The 15,432-nt window shown below is 46.4% G+C and overlaps 1 protein-coding gene across 2 annotated transcripts in view; it reads left to right on the plus strand.

Moving 5' to 3' along the window:
* Window positions 1-15,432, plus strand: part of LOC133353546 (myosin-16-like) — an 82,399-nt gene that overhangs the window by 29,336 nt on the left and 37,631 nt on the right. For both annotated transcript variants that reach the window (XM_061569867.1, XM_061569868.1), the window contains 5 exons: window positions 1,970-2,143; window positions 6,866-7,093; window positions 8,991-9,095; window positions 11,136-11,222; window positions 14,999-15,144. In XM_061569867.1, the coding sequence (XP_061425851.1) occupies window positions 1,970-2,143; window positions 6,866-7,093; window positions 8,991-9,095; window positions 11,136-11,222; window positions 14,999-15,144 (740 nt within the window). The remainder of the gene's footprint in view (window positions 1-1,969; window positions 2,144-6,865; window positions 7,094-8,990; window positions 9,096-11,135; window positions 11,223-14,998; window positions 15,145-15,432) is intronic.

Genomic DNA, 15,432 nt, shown 5'->3' on the forward strand with positions numbered 1-15,432 from the left:
TCATTCCTCTGAGGCCACAGCAAACCTGGCCGCGGTCACGTGGCGCCACCAATTTGCCCGTGCTCAAACCGGACCGGGCGGCAATCCTCTCTGTCTCTCTCTCTCGGGGGGGCCGCAGGTTTGAGCTTCTCAGTCATCGACGCCTCTCACGTGCGTGCAAGCTCCGCAAAGCCCTCCCCTCGCTGCGTAACCCCAAAAAAAAACCACCCTCCTCCACGCACGCACGCGCGCGCACGCACGCCCCGGTACGCACGCGCGCACGGGCACGCGCGCACGCACGCCCCGGCACACACACGCACGGGCACGCGCGCACGCACGCCCCGGCACACACACGCACGGGCACGCGCGCACGCACGCCCCGGCACACACACGCACGGGCACGCGCGCACGCACGCCCCGGCACACACACGCATGGGCACGCGCGCACGCACGCCCCGGCACACACACGCACGGGCACGCGCGGGCGGGCGGGCGGGCGCTAGAACGCCCGCGCCTAAAAACGCCGGCCGCCCGAGCCGGTCCGAAGGAGCGCGGGATTTTGGTGCGGCCACTCGGCGCCACGGGTGGGATGGACAAGAGAGTGTTCTTGTTTTACACGGATTTCCAGCAGGAAAACCCCATCGTTAGTGTGCAAGTGAAGCACCTGGCTCAAGTACGTAACGACGAAACCTCGCGTTTGTTTTCCTCCACACACCCCCCCCCCCACCTCACCCCCCCCCCCCCCACTGTTCCAGTTCGCCAATCTCGTTCAATGTCAGCTGGCACTCACATAGCCCCCGCACAAATATAATTTACACAAATGTTTCATCACACTGCCTTTCGCTGCTTCTCTCTGCCAAAAGGGCAGCGGTCGTATTATAAGTGTGATGTGCGCATTGAGCAGTTCAGCCCGCGAATAAAATAAAAATTACCTTAATTTGAAGTGATGGCGATTGTAGGCTTGTTGGCCCAAGTGCTGATGTTTTTCTCTCTCTCTCTCTCGTGTGTCAAAACTACTTCAACTCTCTCACATCGGTAGATCGCCCACGTCTCAAAAGTGTGCTTCACACTTATGGGTCTTTTCTCACTCACAGCGTCAGCTTTCTTCACCTCGCGGATGCGTCTTCAAAATGTCACGGCCTGTTTTGCAACATTTCGACCGTGTAATTCCACGTCGATTCTTTCTTCACCACGGTGGACTTGTTATGCGATTTGGGCTGTTTTCACAACAGACGTCCATACAATTTTTTTTACAAAATTGTAAAAGTACGTATCATTAATATGTGCATAAATGTTATCGCTTAAAGGCATAACATTCTTTTTTTAAGTGTATGTTAAATAAAATGAAAGGCTACGGTGGAGTGTCAGTAACTGGTAACGGGGGTGTTTCCTGCTTACTATTGGCCTTAGTTTCCACTGCTATTTTTCGCCAAAGGCACCAGCGAAAATCTAGTTTTGATATTTGAAATCAGCACAATTAAAACCGGTTATTAATTAAATAACTAGCCCCCACCCACGCCAATTTTTGGGGACTCAACATCAGATGTGTGTAGGCTTTTGTATCCTAGAATCTGATATCATATACCATGTCTCCTCAAAACAACATGGGTGCATATTCCTGCATCGCACGTTCAAAAGGCGTTCGTATTAAAAAAAAAATTAATGACCACACTCCTACAAGCTCAAAAATGTAACAGAATGCGAAGCATTGTTGACTTGTTATTAGCAGTGTAACAATGATGTGCATAAGTGGCATGTGCCAGACAGTCCCAGTTGAGTATTAGACTCCCTGTATTCATAGTCTTGTGTAGAATAATATCACAGGAATTATAAAAAAAATATATATACATTTTTCGGTGTTCATTAAGGTGTTTAAAATGGTTTTGAACATCGTACATAACTTATACAATCTTCGGAATGATCATTTGCGTTGGGCCTGAAGCGAATTGCTGCAGAACACTGTTAAAGTGTGTCTGTCGTGACTTGGCAGGTGAGGCCGATGTGCATCCAGTTGAAGGAGGAAGAAGACCGCAAGAAGAAGGAGGAGGAGATGAAGAGGGCCCTGCAGGAGGCCGAGAAGATGGTGGAGGACCTCAAGGAGCTCACAGAGAGGGTGGCCACGTTGGAGACCGAACGCAATGCCCTGCAGGAGCAGCTTGACGCTGTGAGTTCATCGTCCGTCCGGCCGGGAATGCAAATCCACGGTGCCATGAAGGAAGGCCATATGTACGTGTACGTGTGTTGAGCTTCTTTCGTACCGTACGTAGCCAACCGTGCACGCCGGACGTGCGGTGGGAGGACAACAAACTAAACACGAAAAGCAGTTCTAAAGGAATTAGTTTGTAATCTATAATTAAAAGTGCGTAGCTCCAGTGGCTTCCTAATCAACTGCTTTTTGTGTTCAGTTTGTGGTCCTTCTCCGCATCTCAGATTAGCGCAGTTGGCTACGTACGGCGCGAAAGAAGTTCAACATACGTACGTTCATCGAGGGCAGAACCTTGTTGCCCCTTGGAAACCAAATATTGGAACGAAACCTGTAAAGTATTATGAGAAACGAAGACTAACAGTGACGTATCCATTACTACTGCTGGGCGCATAGAGTGGTGGGGAGATTTAATAAATGTTCCGATTATTTTAATTGCTGCGCCAGGAGATCATACCAGCGACCTCTGGATTCGCAACCCCAGTCTGCTAACCACTACACCCACGGCAGCAGCGTATTGTCAATGACCTCCAAATAATTAAAAGCATCGTTAAAAGTGTCATTTGCAAATTCGTCCAGCACTATAGAATTCTTAGGTGTGAACGTGTGAATCGAGTACATGTTTACATTTGCATGTGCGCACACACGCATGCATGCCCGTGTGTGGTATTGCGTGCGGCGATGGGCGCTGGATTCTCGCTCGCGCTCTCCGCTCCGAGGCCGTCAGGCGACCCGTGCATGCTCCCGCAAGCCGTGCGTACAGCGCGCACTGTGCGATGGACCCGGGACAGAGAAGGGATGAGAAGAGCTTTCATTCATTTTTTGTGTGTGTGTGAGGCCGGAATGTTTTTCGAAACATTCCTCAGCGTCTGTGTGGTCTCATCTCCGTCACGGTCCGTACGGACGTTAATATCTCGTTGGCTGAAGGATTACCTGCACGCGAACATATTTCAAATCACACTTTCTCCACGTAGTAAATTAGGTGTCTATTTGAATTACTTAAGGTAGCTGGGCTTTGTTTTTTGCAAGAAATATGGAATTATGTGTTTCATGTTGGAGTGTAAGCATTTGTGCATGCTGACACATATTAAACACGTTTTTTTATGTTCACTCGACGTATTAGTCTTATTTATGCATCTAGTTCTAAATGGTCACATTTCACAGTAGCTTTTATTGACAGCAAATCATCCCAGGAGTGAAAGAGAATTCGTTTTAAAATGAAGGAGCTCTTGTTATCAGTTGCATTGTCATATTTCTCTACAGTTCACTTTTTTGTTCAATGTCAAGGTTAATTTTTGTGGCATCCTTCAATGGAATTAGGTAATAAAAGTTATAGTTTTGGAAATAACGGTATTTTAAATATTAAACTGGCAATCTGAATTCACTCTTGTAACTCATTAATCACAGGTATTCTCCAACATTACAGTAAATGTCCAGGACACCTTCACTTGCGGAATCACATTTACCCCGGCGATGTCATACGTTGAAAAGATGTAAAGCCACTGGCATGTTTGTTATTGAGAAATGACTTGGAGGGGAATGGCAGTGCAGAAGGATGGCTATCTGTCTCGAGTCTGGGGGTGAGTCCGATGCGATCTGTCTAGGTCGCTCGAATTCGCATGCCCCATGTTTTGGCTGCCAAGGAATGCCACGTGAATGATGTTTGATAAGAGAGCCCCCTTTTTGCGTAGCAGATATGAATTGTAAACTGGATAAGACTCTCGGTGACATGTGGAAACCGTGAATGTTCACATGGGGCAAGCAGAATCCCTCTTGCATGCTGTCGTGTAGAACCTACAACAATTGTTTCATGATTAACCAAAGTCAGAAGAAACATAAAATATATATATGGGACATTTTGGCAGTTTTACAAGATGATGAAAAATAATAGTTTTTACCTATTATTTTTACCTGTCCTTATTAATCAAATATTTTTTTTTATTAAAATAAGAATAGATTAAAACCTGTTCTTAGGTTTTACCTATTCTTAATCAGATGTAAACAACTGCTCGACCTGAGTTCTAAGTGTTCTGATACTTACAATGTCTTTGTACCATTCACTTTTTTGGCATTCGCTGATATAACACTGCTGAGACAAGGCCATTACGTCTCCGGTGTAGGCACATCAGTTTAAAAGACAATGCTTATAGTATAATCGGAGCGCGTTTGTTTGCATGTTTTGCCACGGGTACTGTGTGGTGAGTGCAGACTCGATGCCTTGCAAAAGTGTAATCTATTTGGTGTTGGAACATAAAAATAGAGTGCCCATTAAATACCCCTCACCATAACAGCAATCATCTGCCACGGTCAATCCACTACCTCTCACGACCCTGCGTTGTTATTAATCCACCCAGCCTGATTTGTGATGTATCAATAAAAACGTTCACAAAAGGTGCACCTTGAACAAGGGGGCAGTGAGGGAGGGGGGGTCATGGCGCTCTGGGGGTTGTTGTGTTCAGCAAGCCCGGGCAGCCTTCGCCTGGCGCTGGGGTGGAGCCGCAGCTAAGGAAGCATCCAATGGGATGGGGCTTCTTCTTCTTGCGAGGTGCCTTGTGAAAGCCGCGATTAAGGAGATGGCCAATGGCATGTTGCTTGCTGCTCCTTGTCCACCAAACCTGAAGCCCCCTTATCTAACTCCCCCAACCAACCCACCCACCCACCCTCGCGCCTGCCTGCCTGCCTCTACTTCCAACGCCATCGAGACCAACCGGCTTTATTAAGTCGGTGTTGCGTTTCGCTTTTGCGTTCGTCTGAGTTTACTTAGACGCCCGTGAAGGCAGCTCTCAGGGCAGAGAAGCCGAGTGCTTGTCACCATTTATAGAACACAACGAGCCGAGGAAAGTGTTTAAACATCCTCGCGTCCTAGTTCAAGTAAGTCGTTACCTTAATTGTGCTGTTTGCTTTAAAGCTAAACTAAAAATTGGACAAATGCTGTTTTTGCGACGGTTTCGGTGGGGTTACGTTTCGAAAATTAGTTACGGCTACGAGATGCAGTACATGAGTTGTGGTGCTCGTTTAGGGGTACAATTCTCATATGGGAAAAAATAATGTTAAACGATACTTTAAAACATTTTGTATTTGCAAATCCCAAAGACGCGGTGCGTAATCATTTAAAGCGGCGCTTAATGAACGCGCGATACAAATCCGCACCGCCCCGTGCTCCCAAACCCCGCCTCTGCTCAAACAAGATCAAAGTTGCTGCTGCGCCTCCAATGGAATAATGCGCGCAAACTCTTAATTACCCTTCATTATCCTCCATTATCCTTGATTGGGTGGAGTTACCCATCGGCGCGGCGCGTGGCAGGGCGGGCAACGGTCGTGGAGGGTTCGCTGCTCATGCTGTGGTGGTGGTGGAGGGGGGTGGTGGTGGGAGTTGTTTGGGGGCAGAGCGAGCGAGTCACCTGGGAAACTCGGACAAGTCGAGAGGCAGACAAGTGCGGGTCGACCACCCCCTCCACTGCCAGCCCAGCGGCTTTGCGAGTCGCTTGACTGAACGAGTGTCCTGAGCTTCACGTTGTTCTGTGTAGAGAGAGGAGGAGGAGGGAGGGGGCAAGTGATAGTGTGCATTTATATTTTTCTGTTTGCAATAAATTGGTTTCACGTGTAATTATTATTTTGTGTGTGTCGTGGGCGGGTAGGTCAGAGGGCAAACGCTGACAAGGTGAGGTTGAAACAAGAGATAAAGCAACATTGACCAATGGGGGATGAAATGATGCAGGCAGGGAGGAAGCGTTCCCTGTCGTTATCAGAAAAGTCCCTGGGTCCTGGCTGGGAGTCCGAGTCGGAGACTGAGCTGGACTGGGATGGATATTCTGTGAGGCTGGAGGAGCTGATTCTATCGGCAGAGGCTGCAGAAGTATGTGACGCCCGTCTGGGCTTCATGAGCTCCCTCGCCCGTACACATTAACTAGCTTCCTGCCAGCCATACACAGTTTTATAAGAACTTTTAAGGGGCCGTGCTTTTAAGGTCAAAATTATTCCTTGCTCTAGAGGGCCATGATTAAGCTTTGAATTTTAGAGGCGTTGGCTGAGTAAAAGAGTCGACTGGCTCGTATGGATTTCTACTCTTCCAAAACCCGTTATAGTTGTTCTCGAAATAACGCGGCAAAGCGCATGCTTGCAAGACTTTTTTTTTAAAAGAGTGTAAATACAGGATAAAACGTGAGATCTTATTAATCGCCATCGAATTCACCCGCGTAAAAAAAAAAACAATTGCCCTCCCGTAACCTCTAAACCACATCACGTATACACGCGCGAATTATTTGAACGTTCTATCAAAGTCTGGTTGGAGAGGACGAACGGACGGAGGGAGGGAGGGGAGCAGGATCTGGCTTGCGATGCGCTATACTCTCAGGTTTTTTCGGTAAAGTCACGTAGGTAAAAATTAAAATTAAAAGTTAATAAAAGTAATAATGGAAATACAATAAAATAATAAATCACGACGTTTCGGAGGCAACACAAGTGCATTTTAGCTGTGACGGTCCCACCTGATGACGGAGACTTGTGTTGCCTCCGAAACGTCGTGATTTATTATTTTATTTCTATTATTATTACTTTTATTAACTTTCAATTTAATTTTTTACCCACGTGACTTTACCGAAAAAACCTAAGAGTATGAATCCTTGCGGTCACGAAAGCTTCAAATCTAGAATTGCGATGCGTTGTCGTGTCGCGGTGTCGCAGGAGCGCGGAAAGAAGGGGGATGCCCAGGGCCGGGTGACCTCCCTGGACCGGCAGCGCAAGGAGCTGGAGGTCAGAGTGGCCGAGCTCAACGCGCGCCTCGAGGGCGAGGAGAGGACGACGGCCGAGCTGACCGGCAGGCGCCGCCGGCTCGAGAACGACGTGCAGGACCTCAAGATCGAGGTGGAGAGTCTGGAGGGCTCTGTGGCCAAACTTGAGAAGGAGAAGAAGGTGAGACCGACGGGAAACACGTTGGTGTTGTCGTCGTTGTTGTTGTTGTTGTCGTTGTTGTTGTTGTTGTCCCAACCAGGGGGCCCCCCTCCTCCTCCTTCTCACTTGTTGTCATCTGAGAGGTGAAACACGTTGGTGTTCATCTTCTTGGTTCTTTCGGTAAAGTCACGTAGAATGGAAATAATACAATAATACAAATAAAACATAATTATATTATTACTTTATTTTATTACGTTTCATTGTTTTTATTTTATTATTTCCATTCTACGTGACTTTACCGAAAGAACCAAGAAGATGAATCCCTGCAGTCACAAAATATTTAAATCCACGTTGGTGTTGTCGTTGTTGTTGTTGTTGTCGTTGTTGTTGTTGTCCCAACCAGGGCCCCCCCCCCTCCTCCTCCTTCTCGCTTGTTGTCATCTGAGAGGGTCCCAGTCGCATGAGTGGCCCCCACCCACCCACCCTCTCTCTCTCTCTCCTGCCAGTTAGAAGACGATGACCACATTCTGTCTGTTCTGGACACGGGCAGATGTCGTGTCATTTTATTGCTTGAGCACGGTAAATGGAGATTAGTGAACCACCGATATGTAAACATCGTAGCATCATTCATACCTCGTAGGTTAAATCTTCAAATCAAGGTTAAATCTTGACGTTTTGGAATAATCAATTGAAATTGATTCACGCGTTTTTGGCGCTTGCAAAGACGCTGCATCAGCATTTCCACTTCGTGAATTAATGTGGGATTTACTGCCAACCTTCCCAAGTAATAACTTGGACGCCGCGTTGGTTCGATGCCACCGTGGCTCTGTCCTCGTATCGTTTACTTCAAGACTTGCCACGAGCCTCAAGTTTTGAAAGATGAATAAGAAGACAATTGGCTGGCAATGAATAAAGACAGCGCACGCTGAGCTGTGTACGCCTCTTTTAGCGAGGTGTGTGTAAAAGTGCGCAACAACTTGTGATGCTGACCATTTATAATAATCAAGAACATCGCTGCAGCAGTCGTAGCAGCAACATGCGTCTGTCTGCCAGGTTTTACTTGGCCATGTTTTCATGGCCAGAGCTTCAAAAACCACCATGTATTCGCGCTTCTTTATCGGAGCGCAAAACAGACCCCCGAAGAATTCCAAGCCCGTATCTGTTACGCGGCGTTTTGCTGCTGTTGCTCCCGCACTGTACCGTGAGACAATTCGTAAAGATCGAATTCCTTGAAGCTGTCCAAACCCACTGACCCCTCCCCCGCCCCCCCCCCCCCCCATTTCGTGGGCGAAAAAAATAAATATGCAGGTGAGATTCATTTCAAAGAGAAAACATCGTCGTTTCGCACAATTTTCATCATCGGTGAGGGAGGGAGGGAGGGAGGGAGGGGGGGAGAGATAGGTGGGGAGGGAGGAACGCGTGCCGGTAGGAAGCAGTTCTTGTTGAGAATGAGAGAGGTGTGAGCCTTGAGTTGGAGCAGAGGCCAATGTGATGACAAAGTCACGGGAACTTCCCTCGCCAAGACAATGTCGACTGTCTCTACCCGTGGGAATGTTTGAAGAAGAATAAAAACGTCGCTTTGCGGGGTGCTCTTGGTGAGCAAAGTGTGCCCATACGAGATGTAGCAAACAGCAACAGTCGTGAAGTATTCAGCCGTCTCCCCCACATCCCTTTTGTCTCCTTCAACGTCTCTATGTATTTTGTAAGGCAGACTGCATTCACACACTGGCGCATAGGCATAACCACACTCGCCACACAGCTCACCGCCAGAGTACACACAATACATTACGCATAAGGCAAACTGACAACCACCGTGTGTTTATTTAAGCCGTCCCTTCCGCGGCTAGCTTGTACAAGCGCAGTAGTTGTGTGTGGTGTCTGTGTGTTGGACACGGGTGATGGTGCCGCCGATCCATAGGCTCTGGAGAACAAGGTTCGCACGCAGACCGAGGAGCTGAACCTGAAAGACGAGGCGATTGTGAAGCTCCAAAAGGAGAAGAAACAGCTAGAGGAGGCCAATCAGGTGCGGCTATCCATCCACCCAAAACATCGCATCAGCTCACGAGTCGTCGGGCAGGGTGGCACAGTGGTGACACACTTGCTGCTCATAGCAAGAAGTGTCCGGGTTCGATCCCAACTCGGCCGACTTTCTCCGTGGAATTTGTCTGTTCTCTCTCCCCTCCCCCCCCCCCCCCCTTGTTCTGCACGGATTTCTGGTTTCCTCTCACAGTAAAAGCAATACCATGCAATGTAACCGCTATTGGCCAAGCATCCCAATGCTGATAAATCACATGCAAATGTATCAATTTGGATTATACAAAGCAGCAGCAGCAATATCACCCTCCACTGCAAAAAAGTTGGCAGGACCTTTCGGGAAACTCAGTGAGGCTTTCCAGGGTGAAGAATCATTCGTGACCAATATTATCCATAATAGAGGTTTTCTTCGTTAGATCGTGTAAATATAAATGTGTCCCATCTTCTTGGTTCTTTCGGTAAAGTCACGTAGAAGGGAAATAATGTCTCCCCGACAGACCTGGTCTTCACCTGAGGACGGCTGCTTGCGTTGTGGCTGAAACGTCGTGAGAATTATTTTATTATGTTTTATTTTTATTATGTTATTACTTCCCTTCTACGTGACTTTACCGTAAGAACCAAGAAGATGAATCCCTGCAGTCACGAAAGCTTTAAATCGAAATATAAATGTGTCGTTAACCCGCCACCACCCGGCACACTCTGGCTGTCGCCTGATGAGGCCGGTTATAATTACCGGCAGAACGTCGTGCTCAAATTGGAGCTGTTGTAGGTTTACTCTCCAACACACCGATGTGCTGAACTAGTAATTAATTATGTTTTATTTTTATTATTTTATTATTTCCCTTCTACGTGACTTTACCGAAAGAACCAAGAAGATGAATCCCTGCAGTCACGAAAGCTTTAAATAGTAATTAATTGCCACGTTTTGTCTGCGTGACAAACCTTAATAATTGACTGTGTCAGGTTGGTGGCGGGTTTAACGACACATTTATATTTAAGTGATCTAAACCAAAAAAAAAATCTATATTGGAAGTGTTTGTCGTCGTAATATTATTAGAGTGGATTGGCATTTCATGTTACAATTTCAACCGAGGATTTATTTTTCATGTTTTTTTGTAGGAAATCTAGAAAAAAGCATTTGTCTCTTTGGTGGAGAGATTTGTGTTAAAACTGAGGCAAGCATAAGTTGAGATGCATTTGGCAAATTGGACAGGAGTATGTCAAATGAATTCTGTGCTTTCGCTTCTCGTATATTTGCGTCTGCCAGATATAATTTAAGTGTACAGACAGAGGTAACACAACTTTAAAAAAATCGTGAATTTGACTTGTAATTCATTGGTTTAAATGTAAAAAATGTAGATGCATTATTGCAGTAATTACAAACAACTAATAAAAACCACGCATAATAATAGGGTTTATAAATGTTTCCCAACATGCATTTAGCCTCAACAATATATAATTATCAATAACGTTACCAGATGATCCACACAACAGCCAAATTGAACAATTGGTAACAGTTTGATCAATTTGGCCAGTTTTTCTGGACGATACGTGCCATATAGCAACCCAATTTTGTATTAAATTTCAAGTATTCAGGAGCACCTTTACAGCAGTGATCGTGAAGCCCTGTTATAGATTAACGAATGGGCACACAGATAGATAAATTGACGCTTGCAGCCTTGGGTTGGAAAGCGTTAATAAGTCTTGATTTTGAATATTTAATTCAGCTGAGAGATAACCGAACAACGTCTATCTGTATAATTGAGCTGAGACCACATTATCTTGACAGTGAGTTGTAAAGTGGAATGGTTGCACTTCATATTAAATCAGAATTATGATGTTGACAATGAGTGCGTTTTAACATGAAATGCAGATTACAGTCTGCCCAATACCAATGTTGCAAACGCTCCAGTTTGATGATCAGAATCAGAATATTTATTTGTCCTGGAGGAATCCGATGAGCTATAAAACTCTTTTTCACAGGTGTCCAGTTCATCACCTTCTGCCCTTGTTACTGTTGCGCCCGCAGGCTACACTTGATGACTTGCAGATTGAGCAGGACAAGTTAACAAAATTAAACCGATCCAACAACAAGAATCAGAATAAGATTGCCGAGGTAAGTTACAATCCGCAAAACGTAATGCTGTACTTTTAGTCATCTCAGACATTGTCATGTATGTATGATATACTTGCCTGCTTGTGTGATTACCTGTCCGCACACTGGCCTATTTATACTTTAAAGTCAAACTACATCTTGTGCTGCAAAGGGGTATCTATTTGGTGTTTGGACATTCTAACACCTGTTTTATTGCCAGAAAGGGTAGAACCTGTTATTATTTTTCAAAGTGGGAAACTTGAATTTTAATAACTGCTTCCAGACACTCATGTCAAATGGACCATGTTGCACCTGCTGCGTAGATGTCTCCAACCTGCCGTTCCTCTTTGTAATATGTTCCCGCTGTTCTCATTGCATCAAAAAGGCCATGAGTCACGCTTCAATCAAATAAAAATGGTGGCACAAATCCCATAGATGTATGTTGCGTGAGAAAATATCCCTCAAATGTTGTGTTGCATAGAAACACGCTAAGAACGATGAACTGATCGCTGGAAAAACCGAATAACTAACAACGTCTTATTGTGAAACATTAAAAAAGGCGTAATGACAGTCATATTATAATTGTTTTTTTACCCTTCTATCTGGCAACAAAACTGACACCTTTTTACAAGGAGTCATGTTTGAATAGACTGCAATACCTGCAGTCATAATACAAACAAAAGACATAACTCTGATAATGTGCACTGTCCTTGAAGTTGATTGGTCCACACCCGAGACAGCGTTCCTTGAGCCTAGTCTCTGCAAACATGAGTCCTTGTAAAAAGGTGTCAGTTTTGTTGCCAGATAGAAGGGTAAAAAACCAATTATCATATTTTGACTGGCAAATGAGCTTCCCATAGTGACAGTCATATTGGCAGGGCATTTTTTTATAATCAGAGTAAAATATATGGAGTGCTTCTCGAGGGTTATTGAGACAGTTGTTTCGGGACATGAGGTCTGTTATTTTTGTCAGCATTGCTCCGCTTCAGGATAGAACTCGTGAATAGCCCGTGCAATTCAGTGAATTCTCACAAACATATATTTAGAAACATATATAACGATGTATCTTTTACAGTACCACTGAACACGTGGCGAAATCTGGCTATCGTACAGCTATTGAGTGAACTTCTGTATGGGCTGCACCGCATACTATACAGGACGATGTAATAATAATAATCGTTTATAGCCCTTTATCAATCCACAGCTGGATGAAGGCCTCGATCACGCTCTGTGGGTCATGGGGGGTTGCTTGACAGAACCTCGCCACGTAGGTCAGTGTGGTTCGGTGAACGGGGGGCCTAGGACCAGTCCAGGCATCACTCGCCACTGACGTTTTCTGTGAACGGGAATCTCAGAGAAGCTGGGTTCGTAGTGGATTGGAATCATGGGGAAGCAGGGTTAATAGTGGATTGGAATCTGAGGGCAGCTGGGTTCATAGTGGATTGGAATCTCAGGGCAGCTGGGCTCATAGTGGATTGAAATGTTGGGGCAGCTGGGTTCATAGTGGATTGGAATCTGAGGGCAGCTGGGTTCATAGTGGATTGGAATCTCGGGGCAGCTGGACTCATAGTGGATTGGAATCTCAGGGCAGCTGGGTTCATAGTGGATTTGAATCTCGGGGCAGCTGGGCTCATAGTGGATTGGAATCTGAGGGCAGCTGGGTTCATAGTGGATTGGAATCTCGGGGCAGCTGGGTTCATAGTGGATTGGAATCTCGGGGCAGCTGGGTTCATAGTGGATTGGAATCTCGGGGCAGCTGGGCTCATAGTGGATTGGAATCTCAGGGCAGCTGGGTTCATAGTGGATTGGAATCTCAGGGCAGCTGGGTTCATAGTGGAATGGAATCTCGGGGCAGCTGGGCTCATAGTGGATTGGAATCTGAGGGCAGCTGGGTTCATAGTGGATTGGAATCTGAGGGCAGCTGGGTTCATAGTGGATTGGAATCTCAAGGCAGCTGGGCTCATAGTGGATTGGAATCTCAGGGCAGCTGGGCTCATAGTGGATTGGAATCTGAGGGCAGCTGGGTTCATAGTGGATTGGAAGCTCAGGGCAGCTGGGCTCATAGTGGAATGGAATCTCGGGGCAGCTGGGCTCATAGTGGATTGGAATCTGAGGGCAGCTGGGTTCATAGTGGATTGGAATCTCAGGGCAGCTGGGTTCATAGTGGATTGGAATCTCGGGGCAGCTGGGTTCATAGTGGATTGGAATCTGAGGGCAGCTGGGTTCATAGTGGATTGGAATCTCAGGGCAGCTGGGCTCATAGTGGATTGGAATCTGAGGGCAGCTGGGTTCATAGTGGATTGGAATCTCGGGGCAGCTGGGCTCATAGTAGATTGGAATCTGAGGGCAGCTGGGTTCATAGTGGATTGGAATCTCGGGGCAGCTGGGCTCATAGTGGATTGGAATCTGAGGGCAGCTGGGTTCATAGTGGATTGGAATCTGAGGGCAGCTGGGTTCATAGTGGATTGGAAGCTCAGGGCAGCTGGGCTCATAGTGGAATGGAATATCGGGCAGCTGGGCTCATAGTGGATTGGAATCTCGGGGCAGCTGGGTTCATTTCGGATTGGAATCTGAGGGCAGCTGGGTTCATAGTGGATTGGAAGCTCAGGGCAGCTGGGCTCATAGTGGAATGGAATCTCGGGCAGCTGGGCTCATAGTGGATTGGAATCTCGGGGCAGCTGGGTTCATTTCGGATTGGAATCTCGGGCACCGGGGTTCAGAATGCGGTGCGATAACCACTGCGTCGCCAGTCTCCGTGACTGCTTATAATGTTGGAACTGAATTTGCCTCCAGCTGCCCTTGCAAAGCGAGTGCTGATGTGGTAGACGTTAAAAGCAATTGCCCCTGGCCTCTGCCCAAGAAACAATTGCTCAGTTGCGTCGGTTTCGCTTTGCACGTAAAATGAAGAATACTCCGGCTATACTCTCGCTCGCTCGCTCTCGCCTTTGCAGTTTTAACTTTTTCTCCCACAGCTACATTGGCAACATATACATAATTCATGTCAAGCGCGCAGTCAGTGTTTGTTTTATTGTGTCTGCTCGTGTAACGCACTCTGCATAAATGTGATAGTGGTGCCCAAACGGTGGAAGGGATTAATTCACCTCGCTTTATTTCCCCCCCATTCAAAGATCTTTCTTTAATGGGACATATTGAGTTTCCAACTATGTACACAGCACTGTGTTTCACTTGGCAATAGACAGAGAAAGGTATGTGGGGGTATACTCTGCAGGTGTGCCTGCTTGTGGCAAGGCCTTTTTGTGGCTTACAGTTTGGTAAAGTTTAATTTGTATTTGATCAAAGGTCTGGCTTTTCATTCCATGTTGCGCTGTGTTAATAGCGAGAGGAGTTTTTATTTTTATTATTATTATAAAACGAAGCACGGAGCATGTCGTGCCTAACAAGCCATGTTCTCGCACTGCTATTTTGAACAACCGCATATGTTCAGCATGAGACGGATTAAACAATACATGAAGATATACGTCGCGTCAGGCACCAACGGGTAAATTTCCATTAAAGAAAACATTGCAATTTGGAGACCTTTTTTGTTTTTGCGGTTTCAAATTTGTGTCAGGTATTTGCGATTTTGAGTCGTTCATGTTGCCCGAACGTGTCATCCAGCCGAAGCTGCACGCATACAATAGTTCTATCACATTCATTTACGTGGACCCATCCGCAATGATCGCTATTTCATAGTCTACATTTAAAAAGGGAGCTACGGGAAACCGTGACGTGTATGTATGTTGGGCGTCTTTCGCACCGCACGTAACCAACCGTGCTAATCACTGCATCGTGTGTAGCTGGAAGATCTCCTTGACCAGGAGAAGAAACTTCGAGTGGAGTTCGAGAAAGCCAAACGTAAGTTGGAGTCGGACCTCAGGTCTACCGTGGACTCTCTGAACGAGATGGAGCGGCACAAGCTGGAGATGGAGGAAGTCATCAAGAAGTGAGTAGCGAGGAGACCGCCTGGCGCAGGGTGCCGAGTGCTGAGCCCGGCACCATCGATATCCTGAGTTGTAGCCAACTGGGGTTTAAACTGGGATTTAAACTGGGGTTTAAACTGAGGTTTAAACCGGGTTCTCAAGTGTTTTGCGAGTGAATGGTGTCAGCCAAGCTACGAAGTGCATTGCAAAAATCCCATCGGCGTGAAGTTCGGTTTGTCACTTCGTTTGGCTAAATGCCACCGCTGAGATTTTGAAAAATATACAATATTAACTTGGCTGCCATCCAATTA

The sequence above is a fragment of the Lethenteron reissneri genome, chromosome 44 (genome assembly GCF_015708825.2).
Source record: "Lethenteron reissneri isolate LAM-NWPU_2019-01 chromosome 44, ASM1570882v1, whole genome shotgun sequence".
Lineage (NCBI taxonomy): Eukaryota > Metazoa > Chordata > Hyperoartia > Petromyzontiformes > Petromyzontidae > Lethenteron > Lethenteron reissneri.